Source organism: Capricornis sumatraensis, chromosome 1 (assembly GCF_032405125.1).
Source record: "Capricornis sumatraensis isolate serow.1 chromosome 1, serow.2, whole genome shotgun sequence".
In the NCBI taxonomy this organism is placed as follows: Eukaryota; Metazoa; Chordata; class Mammalia; order Artiodactyla; family Bovidae; genus Capricornis; species Capricornis sumatraensis.
In genome coordinates this window covers 263,121,289-263,144,238 of record NC_091069.1, presented here as the reverse complement: position 1 = coordinate 263,144,238, position 22,950 = coordinate 263,121,289, and the positions used below count along the sequence as shown (strand labels likewise).

The following is a 22,950-nucleotide window of genomic DNA, read 5'->3' as shown; positions in this document are numbered from 1 at the left end:
CCATCCCCAACTCCCGGAGTTTACCCAAACCCATGTCCATCAAGTCAGTGATGCCATCCAACCATCTCATCCTCTGTCGTCCCCTTCAACTCCTGCCCTCAATCTTTCCCAGCATCAGGGGCTTTCCAAATGAGTCAGCTCTTCGCATCAGGTGGCCGAAGTATTGGAGTTTCAGCTTCAACATCAGTCTTTCCAATGAACACCAGGACTGATCTCCTTCAGAATGGACTGGTTGGATCTCCTTGCAGTTCAAGAGACTCTCAAGAGTTCTCCAACACTACAGTTCAAAAGCATCAATTCTTCGGTGCTCAGCTTTCTTCACAGTTCAACTCTCACATCCATACGTGACCACGGGAAAAACCATAGCCTTGACTAGATGGACCTTTGTTGGCAAAGTGATGCCTCTGCTTTTGAATATGCTGTCTAGGTTGGTCATAGCTTTCTTTCCAGGGAGTGAGCGTCTCTTACTTTCACGGCTGCGTTGCCGTCTGCAGGATCCTGGACCCAGTGAGCAGCACAGACAGAACTAGCGGACAGCGAACCTGCTTCAGAAGAAAAGCGGCTCCGAGGGTCCGCGTGGATGCAGAGCCGCCTTTCCCTTGCAGAGTCTTTCAGGAATATGTGTTCTCTAGTTTTGCCTCTGGAAATAAGCTGCTCTTGAGTCACTTTTGTAAGGAGGTTTTCCTACAACCCTAATCACCAGCAGGCTTGAGGGCTGCATGTGGAGATATGGGGAGATACCCGACCTCGCCCAGGGGCTGGAGCCCAGGGGGGTCAGGACTTGCTTGAAGGCGCCGCCCCAGAAACCTTCCCACCTGGACGTGGCCTAGGGAGATGTGGCTGCTGGGAGTGAGTGTGCAGCACGCCTGCACACGTGGTGGGGATTAAAGAGCAACTGAAGGCCCAGCTGAAAACAAATTTTAAAAAAAATCCCCCCCTCAAAACAATTGAAGGGACTTCCCTGGCGGTCCAGGGGTTAAGATGTCTCCTTCCAGTGCAGGGGGCACAGTTCTATCCCTGGCTGGGAAGCTAAAATCCCACGTGCCTTGCAGCCAAAAAACCGAGACAGAAACAGTATTGGAACAAATGCAATAAAGACTTTAAAAACGTCCACATCCAAAAAAAGGGAAAGCTTAAAGCAACCTAATTGAGCAGCAAGAAATTCAGATTAAAATAACCAAATACCATTTCTTACCAAACTGGGAAAGAGTTAAGGAGGGGGTTGAGGGCGGCAATGATGCCGAGGAAGCTGGACGACCGGAAGCAAAACCTAGACAGCGTATTAAACAGAAGAGACGCCACTTTGTCAACAAAGGTCCGTGTAGTCAAGGCTATGGTTTTTCCTGTGGTCATGTATGGATGTGAGAGTTGGACTATAAAGAAAGCTAAGTGCCGAAGAATTGATGCTTTTGAACTGCAGTGTTGGAGAAGACTCTTGAGAGTCCCTTGGACTGCAAGGAGATCCAATCAGTCCATCCTAAAGGAGATCAGTCCTGGGTGTTCATTGGAAGGACAGATGCTGAACCTGAAACTCCAGTACTTTGGCCACCTGATGTGAAGAGCTGACTCACTTGAAAAGAGCTTGATGCTGGGGAAGATTGAAGGCAGGAGTTAAAGGGGACGACAGAGGATGAGATGGTTGGATGGTATCACTGACTCAATGGACATGAGTTTGAGTGAACTCCAGGAGTTTGGTGATGGACAGGGAGGCCTGGCGTGCTGCAGTCCATGGGGTTGCAAAGAGTCGGACACGACTGAGCGACTGAACTGAATTGAACAGAGGTGGAGCTTGAAGGATTTTATCCCAAGAACAAGGGCAAATCCGTCACAAGGCTCCGGCAGCAGGGTCAGCTCTGCATGCTCCGAGGGGGTCGCGCTGAGGGGCACCCAGCCTGGAGCGGGGAAGAGCAGTCCCCGCCCGGGGGGCTCCTGCGGGCCGCGTGCCTTGGTGCCGAGAGGGGTGATCGCGGCAGGGAGGGGCTACGTGGGGAGTCGGGGGTGTGATCGCAGTCCTGAAGGGGAGGACGGGTGAGATGGTGGCGCCCGTGTCAGCGCGGGTTCAGTCAGTAACGCTGAGGCCCACGAGTGACCGAGTGAAGGTTTTACTGTTGAAATCTGACCCTACACAGTTTGTGGAAGGAGCCGGGCACACGGACCTCCGGGACAGGCAAGGGACAGGGGAGTCCCTGACAAGCCTGAGAAGCCGAGAAGGCCCAGCTGTGGAACGGGGACGCTGGCAGACGAGTCTGCAGGGAGTGTCTGCCTTCGGGGCTCCAGAGGCAGGAGCTGCTGCGGATTCATCAGTGCGGAGAGAACCGACAAAGAGGAAGCCGCCAGGCGCCTCTGCACCTGCGGTCACTCGCTGAGCCACGATGGTGCTCAGGGGTGCTGCCCCCAGGCTCCCTTCTCAGCCAGCCCTAATCTGGAACTGCAGGGAAAGGGACCCAGGCCACCATTGTCTCCAGCCTCAGCAAGTTAACGGTGGAAGGCGATTCTGGAGGAAAGCGTGTGAGAGCTCAGTGGTGGCTGTCTCTTCGCCACACCCTCCTCCAGGCGATATTCCCAACCCAGGGATTGAACCCAAGTTTCCTGCATCTCCTGAAATGGCAGGTGGATTCTTTTTTTTTTTTTTCCTGTTTTATTTTATTTATTTATTTTATTTTACTTTACAATACTGTATTGGTTTTGCCGTATATCACCATGAATCCGCCACAGGTGTACACGTGTTCCCCATCCTGAACCCCCTTCTCACCTCCCTCCCCATACCATCCCTCTGGGTCATCCCAGTGCACCAGCCCCAAGCATCCTGTATCCTGCATTGAACCTGGACTGGCGGTTCGTTTCTTATATGATATTACACGTGTTTCAACGCCATTCTCCCAAATCATCTGGCCCTCCCCACCACACCACCTGGGAAGCCCAGAGGAAAGGTAGTGAGCTCCATTTGGATGCATAACTTCCGGTTGACTAGGGTATGTGCCCGTAGTGACATCAAGTATGTAGCCAGGCTTGTCCAATCTTCAATATGCAAACAAGCTACTCTTGGACTCCAGCTCTAATCCAGCCCAGGGTGAGAAAGTGGAATACAGCTGTGGATTGAGGATCTAGGAACCAGGCTTCCCTGGTGACCCAGTGGCTAAGACTCTGCTTCCACTGCAGTGAGGCAGCTTCAAAGATCCCGAGAGCTGAAGGCACTAGCCAGGAAGAGGGCAGCCTCAGGAACCAAGTCCAGGAGAAGGCGGACAGGAACAACTTTCAAGCGAAGATTTGCAGCAGCAAGATGGGGCGGACAGGCTCTCCAGGACAGGGAGGAAGGCATGTCCCGGAGGGATGGCCCAAGATACCTCTCCCCTGAGTGGGAACTCAACTTAGTTGACAGTCAATTAGCGGACATGAATTGATAGGCACTCCTTTCATTTTTTGGATCTGATCATGCAGACGTAAGGCGGCATATTCAATGCATGATCCTGCTTTCAGAAATTTCAAAGACAAGTTTGTTACTTAGCACCATCTGTGCCCTTATTGCTTCATAGTCCTTCAGAATCAGAGTCAGCTCTGACTGAGGTTCCAGAAGACGCAGCAAACATTCCACACGAGGAGGTCCGTGACCAAGCCAGGGCGCCCTCCCCCGGCCGTCAACACCTCGCCATCACCCCACTCCCGCCGCCACCACTGGCAGGCAGCGGAGGGACAGGGGCCGCGGAGCGCTGCTCAAGAGCGGGCGAAGGAAGGTGGCGATCCCAAAGCGGCATGGAGGCGAGCAGTGCTTTCAGGCAATTTTTCTTTCCATTTGTATCGGATAACAGATGTAGTTAGTAAACAATTATATCTGCAGTTTCCTTTTCCCTCCAGTTTCTCAGTCGTCAGACGAAAGCGTGACTTCCTGGTAGACTATGTTCACGGAAGAGGGGTGTACCGAAAGCGCGTCTGTCTCTCTTGAAGTGAAGTCGCTCAGTCGTGTCCGACTCTTTGCGACCCCATGGACTGTAGCCTATCAGGCTCCTCCGTTCCTGGGACTTTCCAGGCAAGAGTGCTGGAGTGGATTGCCATTCCTACCGTTTCCTTTCGGGCCATGCCGCACAGCAGGGGGGACCTCCTCGCACCGGTGGCTGAGCTGGTGCTCCTGCACTGGGAGCTGAGTCTGTTTACGCTTATTCTTCTCCTTGAAAGAGTCTGTCTTTATTTTTCTTTTTGGCTGCACTGGGTCTCATTTCTGCCTGTGGGCTTTCCCTGCTGCAGTGAGTGTGAGCTCCTCTCCAGCCGCGAGCAAAGGCTCCTCGCTGAGGCGGCTTCTCTCACCGCACAGCGCAGGCTCCAGGCGCTGCTAGCTGTGGTTCACGGGCCCCGCTGCCCAGTGGCAGGGGTGTCTTCCCCAGCCAGGGATTCTTAGGCCCTGGTCAGGCAGATTCTTAGGCCCTGGGCCTCTGGGGATGGCCTCTCCACTCTCATTCTGCTCTTTCATGCTAGCAGTTCTGATGGTACCAGTTTCCATGTTTCCTTCAGTTATTGTCTGTTTCCATATGAGGCTATAAGCTCAATCGCAGACGAGGCCTTTGTTCACCTCTCTGTCCCGAGCAAATAAAGCAGTCGCTGGCAAATGGCAGGCCCCTAGTGCTTGTTGAATGCACGAATGGGCGTGTTGCTTTCCCAGGACGGCTCCATGTGAGAGGGAGTTGTATTACGGCTGTCCTCTCCAGATGGGAACATACGTGCTGGCACAGCTTGCTGTTTATTCGGAGGCTCTAGGTCTCACTACAGAGTTAGTGTGCCTTATATACGGTCCAAACAGCTCAACAAGCCTCAGAAAAACTGTATTCTTTACATGAAAGTGAAAGTGAAGTCTCTCAGTCGTGCCCGACTCTTAGCGACCCCATGGACTGGAGCCTACCAGGCTCCTCCGTCCATGGGATTTTCCAGGCAAGAGCACTGGAGTGGGGGCCATATTATGCAATAACAGCAGTTAAAAGATATTTGATATACACTTTGGTCAGAAGAGCTGAAAAGTTTTGCCATTTCCGGTACTTCTCTGCTTGCCTGTCCAGCTCCCTGGCTGGGTCCTCTTCCCCCTCCTGCCTGCTAACTGGTCGCCCCGTGGGTTTGCCTTGCAGCCTTTGCTGCTTTTTCTCAGCTGTTTCTCGAGTCAGCTCAGCTGTCAGAGTGCCCCTTTCCTGTGCAGATGAAGGGCTGGGCCCTCGGTTGGGCATCGTCACGGGGCTCTGCGCCAGCTCCAGCGGACCTGTCTGGTTCTTCGTATAAGCATGTGGATGAGGCCAGAGACTCCTCCCCTCATCGCTTCAAGGCCAGGATACCAACTCGATTCCTAAGCTGCACTGTAGCTGGCCTGTAGCTGGCCTGTGGTGACACTGAAGAAGTGAATGTGTGCTGAGTACTGAAGTGATGAGTGAGATTGATGAAACTGGAGGATGTGCTTAAAAATACTCCAGTAAAGAAATGAGTAAAATAAAATAAAATGTGGTTGAGGACACAGAAGCAAGAGTGAAAAAATGTTGATAATGGTTGGAGCTGGCGATGGGGGCTCATTGCGTGTTTCCATTCTCGTGTGTTGTTTAAATTTTCCATTAAAAAAGAGAAACAAAAATTGGTTGGCGAGGCAAAGCCAGGAAAGTTTGCTAATAGGGTAATAGATCAACGAGCATTTACGAAGTCGAAACTGGTGATTGAAATGTTACCGTAGGGATGAGTGGCTGCATCCGACGGAGCTGTGCGTAGGGATTTCAATACACATCAGGAGAGCAGCGCGTTAGATGCTCCCGCATCAGATACACCTCCCACCCGTTTTCTTGAGAGTGCTTTAATTAGGACAAAAGTGTCTTAAAAAATTATTATATCTCTTTATATTATATATATTATATAATTATTATATATAATATATATAATTATATATTTTATTATTAGGAAAAAATTAAGTACAAAAATAATTATGCTTATACTTGAAATCACATTACTAAGGCTCAAGCATATGCCTTCACTTGCCCGGATAAAGTATTATGCTGATTTCTTTATTTGTTCTTAGAGGTCTATCTGGCGTCCTAGAGATTTTGCCTAATGTCACTTGGGCCTACACAGGCCAGTGACCAATTCCTTGGGTTGATACTCTGTGTATCCTCCTTCTGTGAGGAGGAATCACAGAAAGAGCAATCAGAATATTTTAGAACAATGTTAAATTTCGAGGAGTCAAAGCAAACTGCAAATTGCCTCATTTCAGGCATGTAAATATCTTTCATCCTGTTCGCAGAGTGTTTTGGAAAGCAAGGCAATTGTGCACGAGAAAACCAACAGCTGATTCAGAATATGAAGTCCCAGTGACATGGAAAAGAAAGCATTTTAAAAGGAAGAAGAAGAGGCCACCAAAAGAAGTCTCTGAGCAACACTGTCTAGTGCAGGACTACAGCGAGACGCTCACATTGCCCTGCTCCATTTGCAGGCGTGAGGTTGACCTGCCTGGAGTTTTCTTCCACAAGAAGGAGCACGTGGCTCTGAGCACACTGGGCTTGCAGTGGACCGGTGGCAAGAAACCAGGGCTCTCAGCGATCATAGGCCTGAGACAGTCTGCCATTACTAAGCTGCTGTCATCTTTTGCATTCAACGAGAAAGCCTTGCAGAGCATTAATAATGCTTTTGAGCTACTGTGGAAGAGACAGATACCAGCATACTACAAGATTACGCAGAACATTTGCGAGAGCTCCATATATCCTCAAAAAATTGATCACCTATTGGTTAAAGGAGCAGCTGTTTGCGAAGACAGGAATTCTACATGGAGAGTTGACATGAATGATAAATTCATTGTCGTGAATAATTTTGGCAGGAAACCCAATGTGTGTTTTTTTGGTTTGTTTGATGGACATCACGGGGCCTCAGCAGCCGACTTGACCTCAATGGAACTCCCGGTTTTACTTCTCCATCAACTTTCCAGACTTGATCCTTCCTACCAAATGACTTCAGAAGAGCAGAAAGTAATCAGCTCTTTCAACACAGTGTTTAGTGACGACTACAGAGCTGTGGAAGACTCCTTCTCCTCCAAAAAGAAAAGGACAAAAGGAATGAAGAGCGTGTATGAGGACATACACAAAGCCTTTGCCAAAGCGTTCTGGAGAATGGACAGGCTTTTACGTCTCGGAAGGAGGGAAGTGTCCAGGGTCCGATGGAGCGGCTGTTCCGCAGTCACTGGCATTCTGGAAAGCAGTGTTGAGAGTCCCGAGGCCAGGAGGTCTCGGGGAAGAACCAGTGACCTTGGTGCTTTGGCAGATAGGAACCTTTTCCCGGGGATGCCCAAAACCTCCACCGGGGTGCTGCACATTGCAAATGCTGGTATGTATATCGAATGGTGGCAGACCACATCTTAACATGTTTTATTCCTGGCAGCAAAACCTCTCATGCTTCCGGAATTATCTACGGATCTATTATTTAGTGACTTATTCATGCCTAGATATTTCATTGACCAGTTTAAGAAATGACCAACAACCACAGTTTAGATTCAGACTGCAGGCACAAAATGAATTGTAATTATTTCTCAAAGAGGCACGTGTATGAAACAATGTGATCCAAATATGAAGCTTTCTACATGGGGTAGTCACACAGCAGTTGATAAAGGCAAAGCAAATCTATTACACTTGCTTAGATCTGAATGGAACCAAAACCTTTCCCACACTTCCCTATTTTGGGAGAGAGGAAAGTTCTCTGAGTGGTGTTAATATAGCTGCTCAAAGTGGTTAGTTACTCCGGTAACTAACATGTTTGCAAAGGTCATTCTTGTGCTCACGGGCCAAGCTGCCTCAGTTTCGTCTTAGAGGAAACAGTCGTTCACGACTCTGTGTTATAGGTGTGGGTTTTTTCTCATCTTTTTTGCTGCACCACTTGGCATGTGGGGATCTCAGTCGCCCAACCAGGGATCGAACCTGTGTCCTCTGCATTGGAAGGGGGAGGCCTAGCCACTGGGACACTAGGCCAGCCCCTAGGCATATATATGCTTCTCCAAAAACGTGGCTGGAGTCTTTCATTTCAAGAAGCAATTCTTTTAAATTTTATTTTAATTTGTATTTATTCATGCGTTTTTTTGTGGCTGTGCTGGGTCTTCTCGGTGCAGAGAGCAGGGCTGCCAGGCCGTCTCACGGCGTCCGTTTCCTTTGTTGCTGAGCTCATGCTCAGCAGTTGTGGCTATCGGGCCTAGCTGCCTCACAGCACATAGAATTCTCCCAGACCAAGGATCGAACCTGTGTCCCCTGCATTGGCAGGCAGATTCCCAACCGCGAGGGATGTCCAAGAAGCAATTCTTTCAACCTGCAGTCTAAAGTTCTAGCTAAGGAGCTTGCCAAATGGAAAGCCTGGAGTTCAAAAAGTTTCAGCCAAGTTAACCTGAGTTCCACGAGATGCTTAACCAGGGTTCCACCACCCTTTCCTGGGCAGAATTATTATTCACGACAATGTCCACTTATTGAATATTGAATATAGAGTGATTTGTCACGTGGTCTTCCAAGAATTCTCATATCTAAGGATATCTAAGTACCGCTTTTAAAAAATACATATTTGACATGTGACATTGTGTCAGTTTAAGAGGTACATGTTAATTTGATACATTTTTATATTGTAACATGACTGCCACAGTAGCAGTAATTACCGCTTCTATCACATTACACAATTATCATTTCTCTCCAGTGGCTGGAAGTTCTAGTCTCTTCGCAAGTTTGACGATTAAAATATATATGTTCTCTCTCTTCCCGATACTGCGAGTTCCATCTCCAGGACTGATTTACTGATCATTGGAAGTCTGGATCCTTAAACAACATCTGTTCCATCTCTTTCTCAACCCCTGCCACCATTTCTAAGTGGTGTTGACTCGATTTTCCAGATGAGAGAATGGAAACTTGAGAGGTGAAATTATCTGTTTAAGGTGTCAGAGGTAATAGGAGCTGGAGACGGAAATCAAGCTGCCTCTGAAGGGGCCTGTTCTAGAGTCTGAAGAGTCTGGGCCTCAGGGAGGAGGACCTGGACTCCAAAGCAGGGCTAGATAGACCCACCGAGGCCATGACAATGTCAAGGTTCCTGGAAGCTGGCCTGCTTCTGGCCTAGCTCTGGCTGTGAGCCCAAAGCGAAGACTCCAAATTAAGCAAAACCAAGGGGGCAAGCGCAATGCCAGTCTCGTCAGGATCTTTGCCATTCCTCAGGTTCTACCCTGGGGTTCCAAAGTGCTTCAGGGCAGGCTTCTTCAGGGGTGGAGGATTTTCAGCTTTCAGACTAACCTGGGAACTGACCCATATCCTTGGACTTGGGACCTCTGTGAGAAGGTATCATTTGACATCAGGGTTCTTGGAAAATGAAAGGAAAATTTATGAGATATTCAGTAAGGAGATGCCATCTTTAAATGTTGAGTTTACTCTGATTCATTATGTCCAAGCTCACTCACTGCTGTCTGGCAGGTCCTAGTCTCCAGGTCAAACATTTGTTGGCTCTAACTTACAGGAATTGTGTTAAATAATTGTGTTGAAATGTGTTAATTGTGTTCAAATGGTTTCATTTGAGCATCCTTCATTTTAACAGAAACGAATAAGTAGAGGAAAAAAATTCAACCAGTGAAAGAGAGGTCATGATTTATAATATACAAGTGCTCCTAAAAGAAAGTAATTTAAGTGAGTTACAAAAACATAAATTTGGACACAAATTTATCAGGAGCATCTTTTGTATTTTATAAAATATGACCTATATAGCTAGCAAGGAAATTCATCTTTCTTTGTTTGAAATTTATCAAGTGCCAGTATTGCCATTGACTCTGAAATTAAAACAACAAGCAGACAAACAAAAAAACAAACCCACCTCACTTTGTAACGACAAGCAGACGTGGTGGCGAAGCCACTGGATACAGGTTGAATTTGTGCATGTGGGAAAAGCGTCTTCAGAGCAGACATTCTTGGTTTTTGTTCTTAGCCTTTCTCATTTGCATTGCATTTTATAATTTCTCTTGGTACTCTTTTACTTCAATTAATCCTCACAGGATTAGAACACTAAAAAACGTATTGATATGGAAACATACACTTTTTTCATAATATCAAATAAACCACAAACTTTGTTTTTAATAACCACACTAGTCCTTATAAACATAAGGGATTTTCATTTGACCTTAGATCTTTTCCCCAGTACTTTCATTTTTAATAGTTCTGCTGACATAAAACTCACGAAGCACAGAAGTCACCCAGGTGGAGGGTACGTCTCCTCGGCCTTCAGTTCCTTCACTGGTCCGGTCCTTTCTCCCCGGCCTGTGCTTTGAGTTTATTTGTCTTGGAAGCAAGCCTCTTCTTAGACAGCTATGGCTGGGTATTGCTTCTCTTTGTTCCCTGTGGTTGCTATTACAAATTTATCGTAAACTTGGTGGCTTAAGCTACAGAAATGTATCTTCTCACGGTCAGAGCCTTCTGCCTCAGCATCACTGGCCCAACGTCTCCACGGCAGTGCCGGCTCCAGGAGGGGTGGGAGGGGTCTGTTCCCGCTTCTAGCTTCTGTCTGGCTGCCAGCATTCCCTGGCTCGTGGCCACACCGGTCAAGCGTGCCTCCGTGGGCACACTTCCCTCTTGTGTGTCTACAGCGAAACCTCCCGCTTGTGATGGCATTTAGGGCCCACCCAGACAATCCCGTGTAAGCATCTCAGGGTCAGAGTCACGTCTTCAAAGTCTTTGCCCTTGAAGATAACACTTCCAGGCTCCAGAAGTTAGGTTCCGACACCTCTGGGGACTTTATTCAGCCTGCCAGTGGGCGGGTTAGCTTGTTGTTCCATTTTGCTAATCTTTCCCCTTTGATTCAAGTTAGTAATTCATTTACATTTAATGTAATTAATTATAGGGTAGGATACATGTCAGATATTTTGCTGTTAGCCTTCTCTTTCTTCTATCATTACTGCTTTCTTTTGTATTAGATATTGTCTAGTTTTCTATTTTGATTTTCTATATTAAAAAAATTTAGTGGCAATCCTGAAGATTATAATAAAATCTTAAAAACAATTTGGCTTGGATTCACGCCAATTTAGTTTAAAAAAGACGCACTCAACATCTTCGCTCCAGTATAGCTCTGTGTCCTCCGCCCTTCTTTGTACTTTACAGAATTGCACCTTTACACAGTACAAGCCTAAAAACGCTTTACAATTTTTGTCTCATGAGGGCAGGAGACGAAGAGTGCTAAAAAGTAGTTTTACTGTCTTATGTTTGCCTGTATACAGTTGTGCCTTCAACAACATTACTTGAACTGTGTGGGTTTATTTCTATGCAGAACTTTTTCAACAGTAAATACCTGTTACACAATCCACAGTTGGCTGGATCTGGGAATGTGCAGATGTGGGGGCGGGGCTGGCTGTTGGACTTGAATAGCCGCAGATTTTGGTGGGTCTTGGATTCCCACAGATGCATCTTCAGGGAGTCCTGGAACCCGCGCTCCCTGGTACTGAAAGACGGCATCAGTAGCCTTCCTCCTCTGTGGGTGGGTCCAACTTACAGCCTAGTGCTTCCATGTTAATTTGGAAGACTCCGCTCTTAGGTCTTGTCCGGCAGATCTGCTGGTGATGGGTTCTCTTAGTCTTTGTTTACTTGGGAACATGTTAATTTCTTCCCTGTTAAAAGGATAGTTCGTTCGCCTTTTGACTCTGTCATGCCGCTGCCGTCTAGCCTCTGTGGTTTCTGATAAGACTGTTGATCTTACTGAGCTTCCCTTGGCTGTAGGTGATGAGTCACTTTTCTCATGCTGTTTCCAGTATTATTTTTTCCTTTGTTTCTGGACAGTTTGATTATGACGTGTTTAAGGACTGGCCTCTAACTTATACTGTTGCGAGGCTTTTGAGCTTCTTGGATCTTTCCACTCAGGTTTGGGACATTTCCGGCCGTCATGCCTCCCGCCCTCTCCCCACTCTCTCTCCTCTCACTGTGTGTACGTCGGTGTCCTTGGTGGTGACTCACGAGTCTCTGAGACTCTGTTCCCGTTACGTCATCCTTTCTTTCTTCTCTTCTTCAGACTGGATACCCTCAATGTATCAGTCAAATTTGCTGGTTCTTCTGCCAGTTCAAATCTGATTCTGAGTTCATTTTATTGAGTTTTTCATTGAAGAAACTGCTTTTCACGTCCAGAGTTTCGGTTTGCTTGCTACAGTTGCCACCTCTTTATTGGCAGTTTCTCATTTGGGGGAATCGCTGTTCCCATGCTTTCCCTTTCGCCATATTCCCCTGTAAACGTGTTTATGACTTCTGAGACATTTGTTTTCCGGGGACTGGAATTCTAGTGCCTAGAATTCCTCAGGGACAGTTTCTGCTGACTTCCCTCCTGCGCAGGCCCTGTGCTTTGATGTTTCATTGCCTGTCTCACTATTCTTTTTTGTTGTTGCTGAAAAGTGGACATTTAAAATAGTACAGACGTCCTTCCTCTCCAGGGTTTGTTGTTGCTACTGTTTTGTGACTTTTAAGAACTAATGTTCTAGAGTCTATATGCTGTGTCATGAGTAGACACAAAGTCTCTGCTTGGTTGGTTACGTAGTGTTCAGCTAAGAACTAGATGGTTTCCTTAAACACCTAGTACTAATACATATGCTTCCAGTCTTTCTGAGGGGGTATCCTTGTCTTGTAAACAATAACGGGGTTTACAACGCTGCCTAAGCTTTTACTTCCTATTTAGGCCCATCCTGAAGACCATCCGCAGGTGAGTCACCAAGGGCTGCTCGCGTCCCGGGCCGGCCCACAGCCTGCTGCGCGTGCGCCCTTTTCTATTTTTCCAGGAATATATTTGAGCTTTTCAAGACCTTCTACAGAGTCTCACCATTCAGCTGTTGCTTACACAGTTTACTGGGTGCCGGGATCTCCTCATTGCTGCTTCAGGCAGCTGGGCTCTGAAACCATTGCTGCTGATTCTTCTCAGCATACACACTGCTAAGTCGCTCAGTTGTGTCCGACTCTTTGACTGTAAGCCACCAGCCTCCTCTGTCCATGGGACTCTCCAGGCAAGAGCACGGGAGTGGCTGCCATGCCCTCCTCCAGGGGAGCTTCCCGACCCGGGGATCGGACTCGCATCTCTTATATCTCCTGCATCGGAAGCCAGATTTTCTACCACTAACGTCATTTGGGAAGCCTGGCAAACACACCGAGGGTCAGTTATTTGCACAGAGTAAGCTCTGAGTCGGATCAAATGACAAGATTGAGAATGGAGCTTTCTTCAGGTAACTGCAATATAGTCCAAATAGTGACGTTTCTCTGAGGGTAGATTTTTAGGGAGGTCCAAAGCCATTCTTTCCCCTGCAGAGGCTTCTAGACTGGACTGTTGATTTTCATGATAAAACTTTTGGTTTTCAAGGCTACTGCAGAGCTGAAGAGAAAAGGTTTGGAGTAGGTCAAGTTACAAGGCCATAAACACTTCTACTTGTATTAATACCTACTTTAAGCTGTCTCTTCAATAATGCCCAGCTTTTTGCAAGCCTTTCGTCAACTTCCAGCATTCTATAAAAGTTGGCTTTAACAGCTTTTCACGGTGCTCTCCGTCCTTTTACTGAGGAGCAGATTTCCGGAGATCCTTGCTCTGCCATGGGCTTCCCTGGGGGCAGAGTGGGAAAGAATCCACGTGCCGTTGCAGGCGACGCAGGAGACTCAGGTTTGGTCCCTGGGTTGGGAGGATCCCCTGGACCAGGAAATGACAACCTACGCGAGCACTCTTGCCTGGAAAGCCTCATGCACAGAGGGGCCTGGTGGGTTATCGGCCTCGGGTCTGCAGAGCTGGGCGTGACGAGCGCACAGTCACTCGCGTCGCTCTGCAACCGTCCAGCCTTTTCTCCCGGGCTGCCGAGGCTGCTGCTGGCCACGTCGGTGCGTCTTCCGCGCCGTTTCTCTGCTTCCGGCTCTGCTGGGCCTTCGGTGCCGCACAGGCGCTTCTCCGCGGGGGTGCCTGGCTCCTCTCGCGCTGGCGTCTCCGGTGGAGCCTGGGCTCTAGGCGCGCAGGTGTCAGCAGCCGCGCTCGGCTCTAGCTCGGCAGTTGTGGCGCGTGGGCTTAGTTGCTCCACGGCCTGTGGGATCTTCTGGGACCAGGGGTTAAACTCGTCTCCTGCCTTGGCAGGCAGATTCTTTACCACTGAGGCACCAGGGAAACCCACAGTTCATTTTATATTTTGTATTTTTTATCTTCAGAAGTTTGATTTTTAAAGTTGTCTTCCATGCCTGTGGGCGTCCCTGGTGGCTCAGACAGTAGAGCTTGCCTGCAATGCTGGAGGCCTGGGTTCGAGCCCTGTGTCGGGAGGATCCCCTGGAGAAGGGAATGGCAACCCGCTCCAGTGTTCTTGCCTGGAGAGTCCCATGGACAGGGGAGCCTGGCGAAGTACAGTGCACAGGGGCACAAAGCGTCGGACATGACTGAGCGCCCTCCCTCTCACTCTCTCTCACTTTCCATGCCTGTTTAACTTCCTGAACACTTACAGGAAGTCAAATGCACTCCACTTGCAACGTTGAGTTCTCTACTGGTTCCAATATCCGTGTCAGTTCTGCGTTGGTTTCAATGGATTTTTCCCTTTATTATGGGTAGTATTTCCCGACTTATTTGCACGCTTTGTGTTCTAGCTTTTCAGGGCTGCCATGACAAATTGTTTTGAACTTGGCAGCTTAACACAACAAAAATCCCTTCTCTTATAGTTCTGGACACCAGATGCTCCCGATCCAAGTGTTTCCAAGGCCATGCTCCCCTGAATTCTCCAGGGAAGAATTCTTCCTTGCCTCTTTCAGCTTCCAGTGGATCCAGGCACTTCTTGGCCTGTAGTTGCAAAAGTGAAAGTTAGTCACAGTCGTGTCCTACTCTGGGGCCCCATGGACTGTAGCCTGCCCGGCTCCTCATCCATGGGATTCTCCAGGCAAGAATACTGGAGTGGGTTGCCATTCCCTTCTCCAGGATCTTCCTGACCCAGGGATTGAACCTGGGTCTCCTGCATTGTAGGCAGATTCCTAACTAACAGCCAGTAGGGAAGTCCCATACTCCCAGTATCTGGGCCAAAAACCACTATCCCAGCCAAAACCTCTCCCAATATCTTCCTTTTTTTGCTGGGGTGGGGGGGGCAGGCACTTGGCATGTGGGATGGGATCTTCGTTCCCCACCCAGGGAATGAGCCTGCACCCCCCGCATCTGGAAGCGCAGTCTTAACCACTGGACTCCCAGGGAGATCCGTCTTCGCTGACTTTCTACTCTTCTCTCCACGTATCTCCTCTATGATGATACTTTTTGGGTTTAGGATCAACTTGGATAATCCATCTCAAAACCCTAAATTACACGTGTAAAGATTTGTTTCCAAATAAAATCATATTCACAGGTCTTCTAAGGGGGGGTAGTATATGGATTTTTTTTTAAACTTCCTGAGCTTTGTTCTAAGGTGGAGTTACTTAGAAACATTTGACCCTTTCAGACTCTACTTTTACAATCTGTCAGATAAATTCAGAGCAGTGTGTAATTCAGGCTGAGCCAAGCCCTTCCTCAGTACCCTACTCAGTGACCCACGGGTGTGTTGTTCTAGCCTGACTGCTGTGTCCTCAGCCACGTTCTACAGAAGGGTCCGATAGCTCTTTGCCAGTGGTGAGGCCGGGGCTTCCTCATACACGTGGACCAGGACCTTGCTGACACCCGGGGAGGCATCTCTGCAGACCTCTGGGGCCGGGGCTTCCTAACACACATGGGTCAGGACCTCACTGACACCCCGGGACGCGTCTCTGCAGACCCCTGGCGGTCTCTGAGCACCCTTCCCTCTGGTTCTTTCCCCGGTGAAGTCTGGCTGCCTTGGTCTCCCTGAACTCTCAGTTCTGTCTCAACACAGATCAGAGGCTAAGTCCAGTCACTGTTACCATATCCTGGCCAGAAGCAGGGAAATTCCCTGTATTAATACTTGGGAGGATTTAACTGAGGCCTCTGTCATCTCAGCTACAGTGGCCACCGCCTGATCCCTGCCTGTTAACACTATCAATCTGACTCAAAATGATCAATTTGCGCTTTTCCAGACTACAAGTACACAAAGGCTGTGCTTGCCAGTGCTTTGTGGTTCCCTTTCTTTCCTCCACGGCTCAGCATCGATTTTGAACTAGTTCATTTTGCTGGGACTCTGGGAGGGCGGATGAGGGGCACGTGTTTTTGTTCGGTGTTTCAGTGAGGGCACAGCCGTCTGTGGCCCTAGCTTTGCTGGGGAGAACCACTAGTCTCCCCAAGCCAGCCAAGTCCTAGGCTTCGCTTCCTGTCCCATAATCCTGTGAACAGCCAAGGTCCCTCCTTTAGCTCAACAAGAGCTCTCAGCTAAAGGCTGAGTTGTGCTCTGGGCACACTCTGGGGCTCAGCAGTTACAGGTTCTGGTCCTCGGTGAGAGCGAAGCGTTTCAGTGTATCTGCTATACCAGTTTCTTTATGTCTGGGTGATACATTCTTGCTCACCGTTCCTTTTAACGAGGCCTCAGAAAGGACTCCTCTCCTCCGGGGTGCCCTCGCCCGACACTCCCCCTTTGCTCGGCTCCTTTGCCTGCAGCGTCCTGCATCTGGGGTGCCCCTTCACTCCCAGGTCCTCTCCTTTCTCATTTCATGGCTGACACTGTGTTTGCAGATCTTTTCATGTGTTGTGATTCTATCTAGAAATGATTGTTCTTAAAGATGGCTCAGTCAGTTTCTTTTAAAATTATTTCCAGCTCCATCTTTTCCCCTAAAACACAATTCAACTCCAGAGTCATCTTAAGCAGGAAAAAAAACCCACCACCAACCTGCATTCTTAAAAACTCACCTTTTGTAGACATTCTCTTCCCCACCTCCCTTATAAGGGGTGGGTTGGTGGGGGACTCATATACACACAAGTATTTGAGAGACAGTTGAGGATGAAGGGTTAAGTACTCTCTAGATGCCAGACGGAAAATGGTGAAGATGTTTCATGCTTACACATCTTACAAAGACAAAGGAATCTTTTTGGACGTGCAGTGAAAGCTGTCTACTTAATTAAGCGTCACTCAGAGAGATAGTGACTTAATGAAAGACACATGGACAAAATGGGGACTGATGTCCCATACGTCAGGTTCTGGTCCCAAGCCCTGCTTCTGAGCCAAGCCGTCCTTTTATCCCGGGGCCCTCAGGCTACCAGGGGCGCTTCCTTTTCATAAACTGGAGACACCCCGGCAGCTGCAGGAGGCAGCTAACTCACGGCCTTTTGTGTAACGAACACGCACAGTCTTTAAACGGCTCCCGTGTCCTCTCAAAGCAGTGAGTTCCCACTAGACCAATGTCCCTGCACACGTGGCTTTCTCATCCCCCTGCTCCATTTTGCTCTGAAGAGCGCTGGCTCTCCAGCTATTGAAAGCTGGTAGGTTCATCTCTAGGGATTTGAACTCTCCGTGTTGCTGGTTCACCGATCGTTGGGTGAGGGTCATCACAGTTCACCGTGTTCCTCATTTCCTCCAGGCTTCACAGGGGCCCTTTCTGAAAGGTAATCGTGTGCTCAAACTGCCAAATCTCGCTCTTCTCTTTTGCCTCAATTCTCCAAGAAACGTGGACATTGAGTGTTATTTTTAAATCTCCCTCCAATCTCCTATTTTCCTTGAAGCTTTTTGTTCATTATTCCACTCTAGCTCTCAGCAATGTAGTCGATGGCTTTCAGCAACTCCGTTTGCAGCTGACAGCTTAGCAGCCCAACGTTCAGGAGATGCAAGTACCAGCTGTCCATCCACTTCCCATTCTGCATGCCAGGAATACTCTTCCAGGGCCTGAGTAATCTTCTTTATCATCCCGTATTTCCTGAGTTACACATAACAGTTGAGAAACAGTGGGAACCCCTCCTTCCTTCAAGCACAGTCGCACAGGTAAGGCTGTGAGGTATTCAGAAGGCAGCGCTGAAGAAAGGAATAACTGTCAAAGGAGTTAAATAACTCACTCATGCAAGCCAACGGCAGGACAAAACCTGAAGCTATTACTTAGCGTCCTCAATTTCTGAAAGTTCATTTGCGCTGAGCTCAGGGATGTTCACAAAAATAAAATCAACCAAAACGGCATTTCCCTCTCTGCAGCACAATAAAGAAAGAAAGGCAAACGGTAGGACAGACCTTTACCAAGCCCTCTGCACAGGCAACTAAAGTCGAAGCACCAGTCTAGTCCCTTCCGCTGTAACCAGATAATGGTATTAAGATCTTTTCAAACCACACAGAGGAGACAGTGCTTTTTGCTGAGTGAGCTCTGGCGTGCCACACGCAAATAAAACATTCAGGAAGTCGGTGGATTTCACTATTGTGAGCCCCCGTTTTCAGAGCTCCGGTCGCACTATCTACGTGTGTAGGTACACACAAAGAAATTTCCTAACTTAAAAGAGGAACTGAACCATGTGTCCCGCTAACAGCAATTCAGTTTACGCTGTTGGCACAGTAACAACTTACAACTAGCAAAAGCCAAGAATTATTTTACTGACTTATCTTCTGCAGAGTGTCAACAGAATGACCAGCAGAAAAGTTAATAGAAATCGTTAATAACTAAACCACAATTAAAGAGGTCATGCAGTTTTGAAGATTATCATTTACACAGTTATCAAGTTTCCAAAATTGTCCACGTAATCATCTTTTGGTCCCATTCAGTAGCTATTATTAGATACTATTATCTAATGCCTAATAGATATTAGCAGTTTCCATTATGTAAATAAGCCAACAGGCTCCCTCTATGCCAGAGCTAATGCTCTGTCCAGATTAGGGGTGTGAAACTTACCCTCTGACACCTAAGTCCCTTTACCTAAGGTATGAGGGGATTCAAAACTAGGGGCTGCAACAACAAAATTCTGACTCCAGGGACAGTACCATGCTTGAAATCAGAATATTGTAATGCAAATTTTGCCTATGATTCTAGGAATATTAATTCTCATAGGTATTATAAACATACAATTATGTTCCTAAAAACTTTGGGAAGATCAGTTTTTCCTAACAAATTAAAAAAAAAAAAGTTCTTTTTTTTGTATACCAAAGAAAAGTTTGGTAATAAAACCATCCTCCAAACTGTCTCAAAGGATGACATTTAAATTTTCTTAGGATTTCAATAAAACACACATCACAGGTTTGTCTGAACCATGAGCAAACTCTAACACCTCAGTTTCCAATCAAAGGGTTTAATGTTAGCTAAATATTATCCACTTCACACACTAACACCACGTTATTTTCTCTTCCCAGGGCTGGCTGAGTGAATTGTAACACACATAACAAACCCAGTAAGATGGATACTAACAGTGGCATTATAATTTTTAATAATTATCCATACCTATAATATATTTAGGTTTTAACTTTAACCAGTTAAAAAACTATCAAACTCCACTCTTAGAAAAAAATCAGCTTTTTAATTGAAAAGGCATTTATCAAAACATTAAAAAAAGTCTGTTCTATGGAATATAGATTAGAAAAAAGTTTAATTCTTGATTCTATATATAATACTCAGAAGCTGCTTCATAAAGAGATTTTTCGTTATCTGTAGTTTGTTGTTTCAATACTAAATATATTTTAAACACTAAGTTTGCTAAGAGGAATAAACGAGCCTTCCAGTTTGAAATCTGAATTACTATAAATCTTCTAATAATGATGTGAATATTACATATATTAAAAACATTTTTTTTTAATGGTCTGCTGTCTATGTGCTGAACCAAATTAATGAAGTTAACAGCATGTTTGATACAACTGGTTATAAATCTCTAGGACCAATTTTTAAAAATCTTTTAGGTAATGTGCAAGCGGTCTTATGCAGAAACGGGAAAGGCTTCTGCTTAACCAAAGAGCACACCACCCGGAACGTGGAGGAGAGAAGGCGGGTGCTCCGGCAGGGAGCGGTCATCAGCGCCAACGTGCCGCACGGCCTCCTCCAGGGGCAGACGGCCACCACACGAGGACTCGGCTTCCATGGGAATCTCAAGCTGAAAAGATTCGTCATCCCAGCACCTCAGACGATTTCTGTGCCCACAGATGACTTGTGTCAGTTCCTTATCCTGGGCACCAATGGGCTCTGGGGAGTTCTGGACACGAAGGAGGTCACCGCGCTTGCCATGTCGGCTTTCCAAGCACACAGAGAAACATGGGGTCCCGCCGCGGGGAACCAACCGTCACCACCCAGAGGGTCTCTGCTTTGCCCCATCAGTGAACAAACCACATCGAGATCAGATAACATCCACACAGTGTTCCAGCGCAGATCTGGAGAACGGGCGCCAACTGGGGATTCAAAAGAAAACCTGCCAGTTTCAGAACATTCTATCTGTGATCCCGAAAGTTCAGGACCATCCCCACCAAAAGAGACTACTCGTGACCCCTGCAGCGAGGAAGGGACTGGCGGACTGACCAGCGTGGACAGACAGCCGAAAGACTCGAGAGAAAAACAGGGAGGACTCGGCAGTCGGAGCTTCTACGATGGCGCTGCCGCATACGTCAGCCACGAGCTCGTCAATGCTGCTCTAGCGGCTGGCTCCAGAGACAACATCACGGTCGTGGTGATACTTCTCAACGGAACCGAGCATCAGCTGCTGACATAAAAGCGCTGGCTATCCAGAGGAGAGAAGCATGGAGACAGTTCTTCAATGAGCCAGGTACCAGAACAAGGCATCCATTTTTAAGAATGCAGTGAAGAAAACAGAGAAGCAGGTTTCAGGTAACACAATGCCATTTATGTAAGTTCACGTGAAAAAAGAAGAGAACCAGTACTTGCTTTTTAATACCACTTTATTCCACCCTGAGCACCTCAGTATGAAACTAAGCACTGGTGAACTGTTCTCCTCACTAATTCGGAATCACTGTAGATGTACATGTCTGCTAGCAGTTCAACACTTAAATAGATTAAATCATCTCGGACACATGGTAGATTTCATATAATGAAAATGCCTAAAACAGTTAGTGCAATATACTGATCAAAATAAAATGAACTTTGGAAAACAAGGCTGCAAGGTTGTTACTAACATATCCAATACTTATGTTACAAATTACTGGTACATTTTTTATCATGGTTCTAGCCAGGTAGGAACAATTGAAGCCCCTTCCTTTCAAAGGGGGAGAAAAGGAAAAAATTAGCTGTTTTAGTAACTGTACATTTTGTATACTTTTAAGCAACTCTTAAATATTACCGAAAAGTAATAAACATACTTGGAGACGACAAAGCAGGCCCCTATTTACAGTGCAGCTGAAGAGCGGATTTAAAATGATCAAGCTTGACTGTCCATAATTGTTAGTGCACTGACTATACTTATGTCCAAAGGGCACAAAGGCCCCCTCCCTACACCCAAACAAAACCTATGCAATGGCCAGCAGTGATTACACAGAAATCACAGACACCTGGTTTGTTTCATTTTTGTTGAAGAACTCACATGTTTGAAGGGAACACTATCCTTTAAGATGCATTTTACCCCATTTTAAAAAACAACAGGATTCGCTGTAATTTAGATGCCACTAATGTTCATCTCTTCCCACTGAAGATGTGGGACTGTTTCCTTGTGGCAAATTTGTTAAAATGTGGAATGTATACTTTAAATAAGGACACTAAGAGAAATTACAGGTTGCCTGGATATGGCAGCTAAGCATAAATATCTTTAGAACCTCCTTCCAAAGCAAGAAGTTTTTTCTGAAAAGCCCAAATGAGTAAGTTCCAAATTTTTTTCACAGAACTGGCTGGTTCACTGTGGCTTCAGAGTCATTTGTCTACATCCCTGGAGAAGAGCAGTGAACCCCGCTAACCTTCCAAGGAGACAGCCGTGCACACGGCTCCCCGCCCCTCACTGCCGAGACACGGTCAGAGGGCCGCACGCATGCCACTAATGATTAGGGTCAAAACACTGAAAATAATTCTGTATTAGAAACTTGACTATTGGTAAGCCTCTTCTTTTTGGAAGTCACACTGGGCTGGTTAAACGCTCCAATTCCACTGTTATTCACGACTAGGAAGCAGAAGAGCATTCCGGGAGTTTACCCTGGAGGGTTAGTTGCTGCAGCACTGACTCCTGGTGGGCTGTGTGGGCTCAGTGAGGTCGACTCCTCTTCCTCGGGGGGAATTTGCTCCTGGATTCTGTGGTTCGTTCTTTGGCAACTTTTTAGCTGAGGGATAAATTATCAAAACAAACACAATCAGAACAGCTGTATTTAACTGTTTCTAAAGATTCAGTTCACAATACCAGAAAAGGTTATGCTTTATTTCGTAATTGCTGCTGCTGCTAAGTCGCTTCACTTGTGTCTGACTCTGTGCGACCCCATGGAGGGCAGTCCACCAGGCTTCCCCTTCTCCAGGCAAGAACACTGGAGTGGGCTGCCATTCCCTTCTCCTCGCAGTCACCAGGACTCCTGTTAGTTAAAGGAAATGGGAAGTTATAAAGGTAACAGCAGCCACCATGTTTATATCCAAGAAGCTCGGCTCCAGGGCTTTTTTGGGGTCCAGTGGTTAAGGCTGCGAGCTCCCAGAGCAGGGGCACGGATTCGATTCCTGGCTGCAGAACCAAGAGCCCACAAGCCGCCTGACGCAGCCAAAAACCAAAACAGACAAGCTCAGCTCTGCCCGCCGGCACTCTCCGGACAGCCGCACGCGTTCCAGAGCAAGTCAGGACAGAGAGCACTATCCCCTCAGTAGAATGTGTCCTCTACTGAGCAGCTTATTACCCTGCATCATAACAGACTGAATCTCCTATTTCCTTCCTCGCTTATACACCTCTACCTTCTGTATCCTCTCTTGTGGCTGATAAAGAATCCTAATCTGATTCAACAGCGCTGCCTGATATAAATGGACTTGATCCTGAAGGCACTATCTCAAAAAACCGGTTTCCAATGTTGAGCCAGATAAGCATGGCTGGCCACATGTGGATAGGCCCCACAACTGCAGCTACAGTGTCAGCCTTGCTAATGCTCCGCAGCGTGGGCCCCACTGATGAGAACGCTACCTGCAGTCCGCCTGGGTCTCAAGGACCCTTGCCTGATGAGATTTATGGAGCATC

At 47.2% G+C, this 22,950-nt stretch overlaps 2 protein-coding genes across 3 annotated transcripts in view; one reads left to right on the top strand and one right to left on the bottom strand.

Annotated features, from left to right (window-relative positions):
- Nucleotides 1-20,514, top strand: part of PP2D1 (protein phosphatase 2C like domain containing 1) — a 44,440-nt gene extending 23,926 nt beyond the window's left edge. Inside the window, exons 2-3 of the mRNA XM_068969636.1 lie at nt 6,257-7,329; nt 19,715-20,514. Coding sequence (XP_068825737.1) covers nt 6,257-7,329; nt 19,715-20,514 — 1,873 coding nt within the window. The remainder of the gene's footprint in view (nt 1-6,256; nt 7,330-19,714) is intronic.
- A 59-nt stretch (nt 20,515-20,573) lies between these two features.
- Nucleotides 20,574-22,950, bottom strand: part of RAB5A (RAB5A, member RAS oncogene family) — a 32,710-nt gene continuing 30,333 nt past the window's right edge. For both annotated transcript variants that reach the window (XM_068965483.1, XM_068965491.1), the window contains one exon: nt 20,574-22,063. In XM_068965483.1, the coding sequence (XP_068821584.1) occupies nt 21,948-22,063 (116 nt within the window). In that variant the 3' untranslated portion in view covers nt 20,574-21,947. The remainder of the gene's footprint in view (nt 22,064-22,950) is intronic.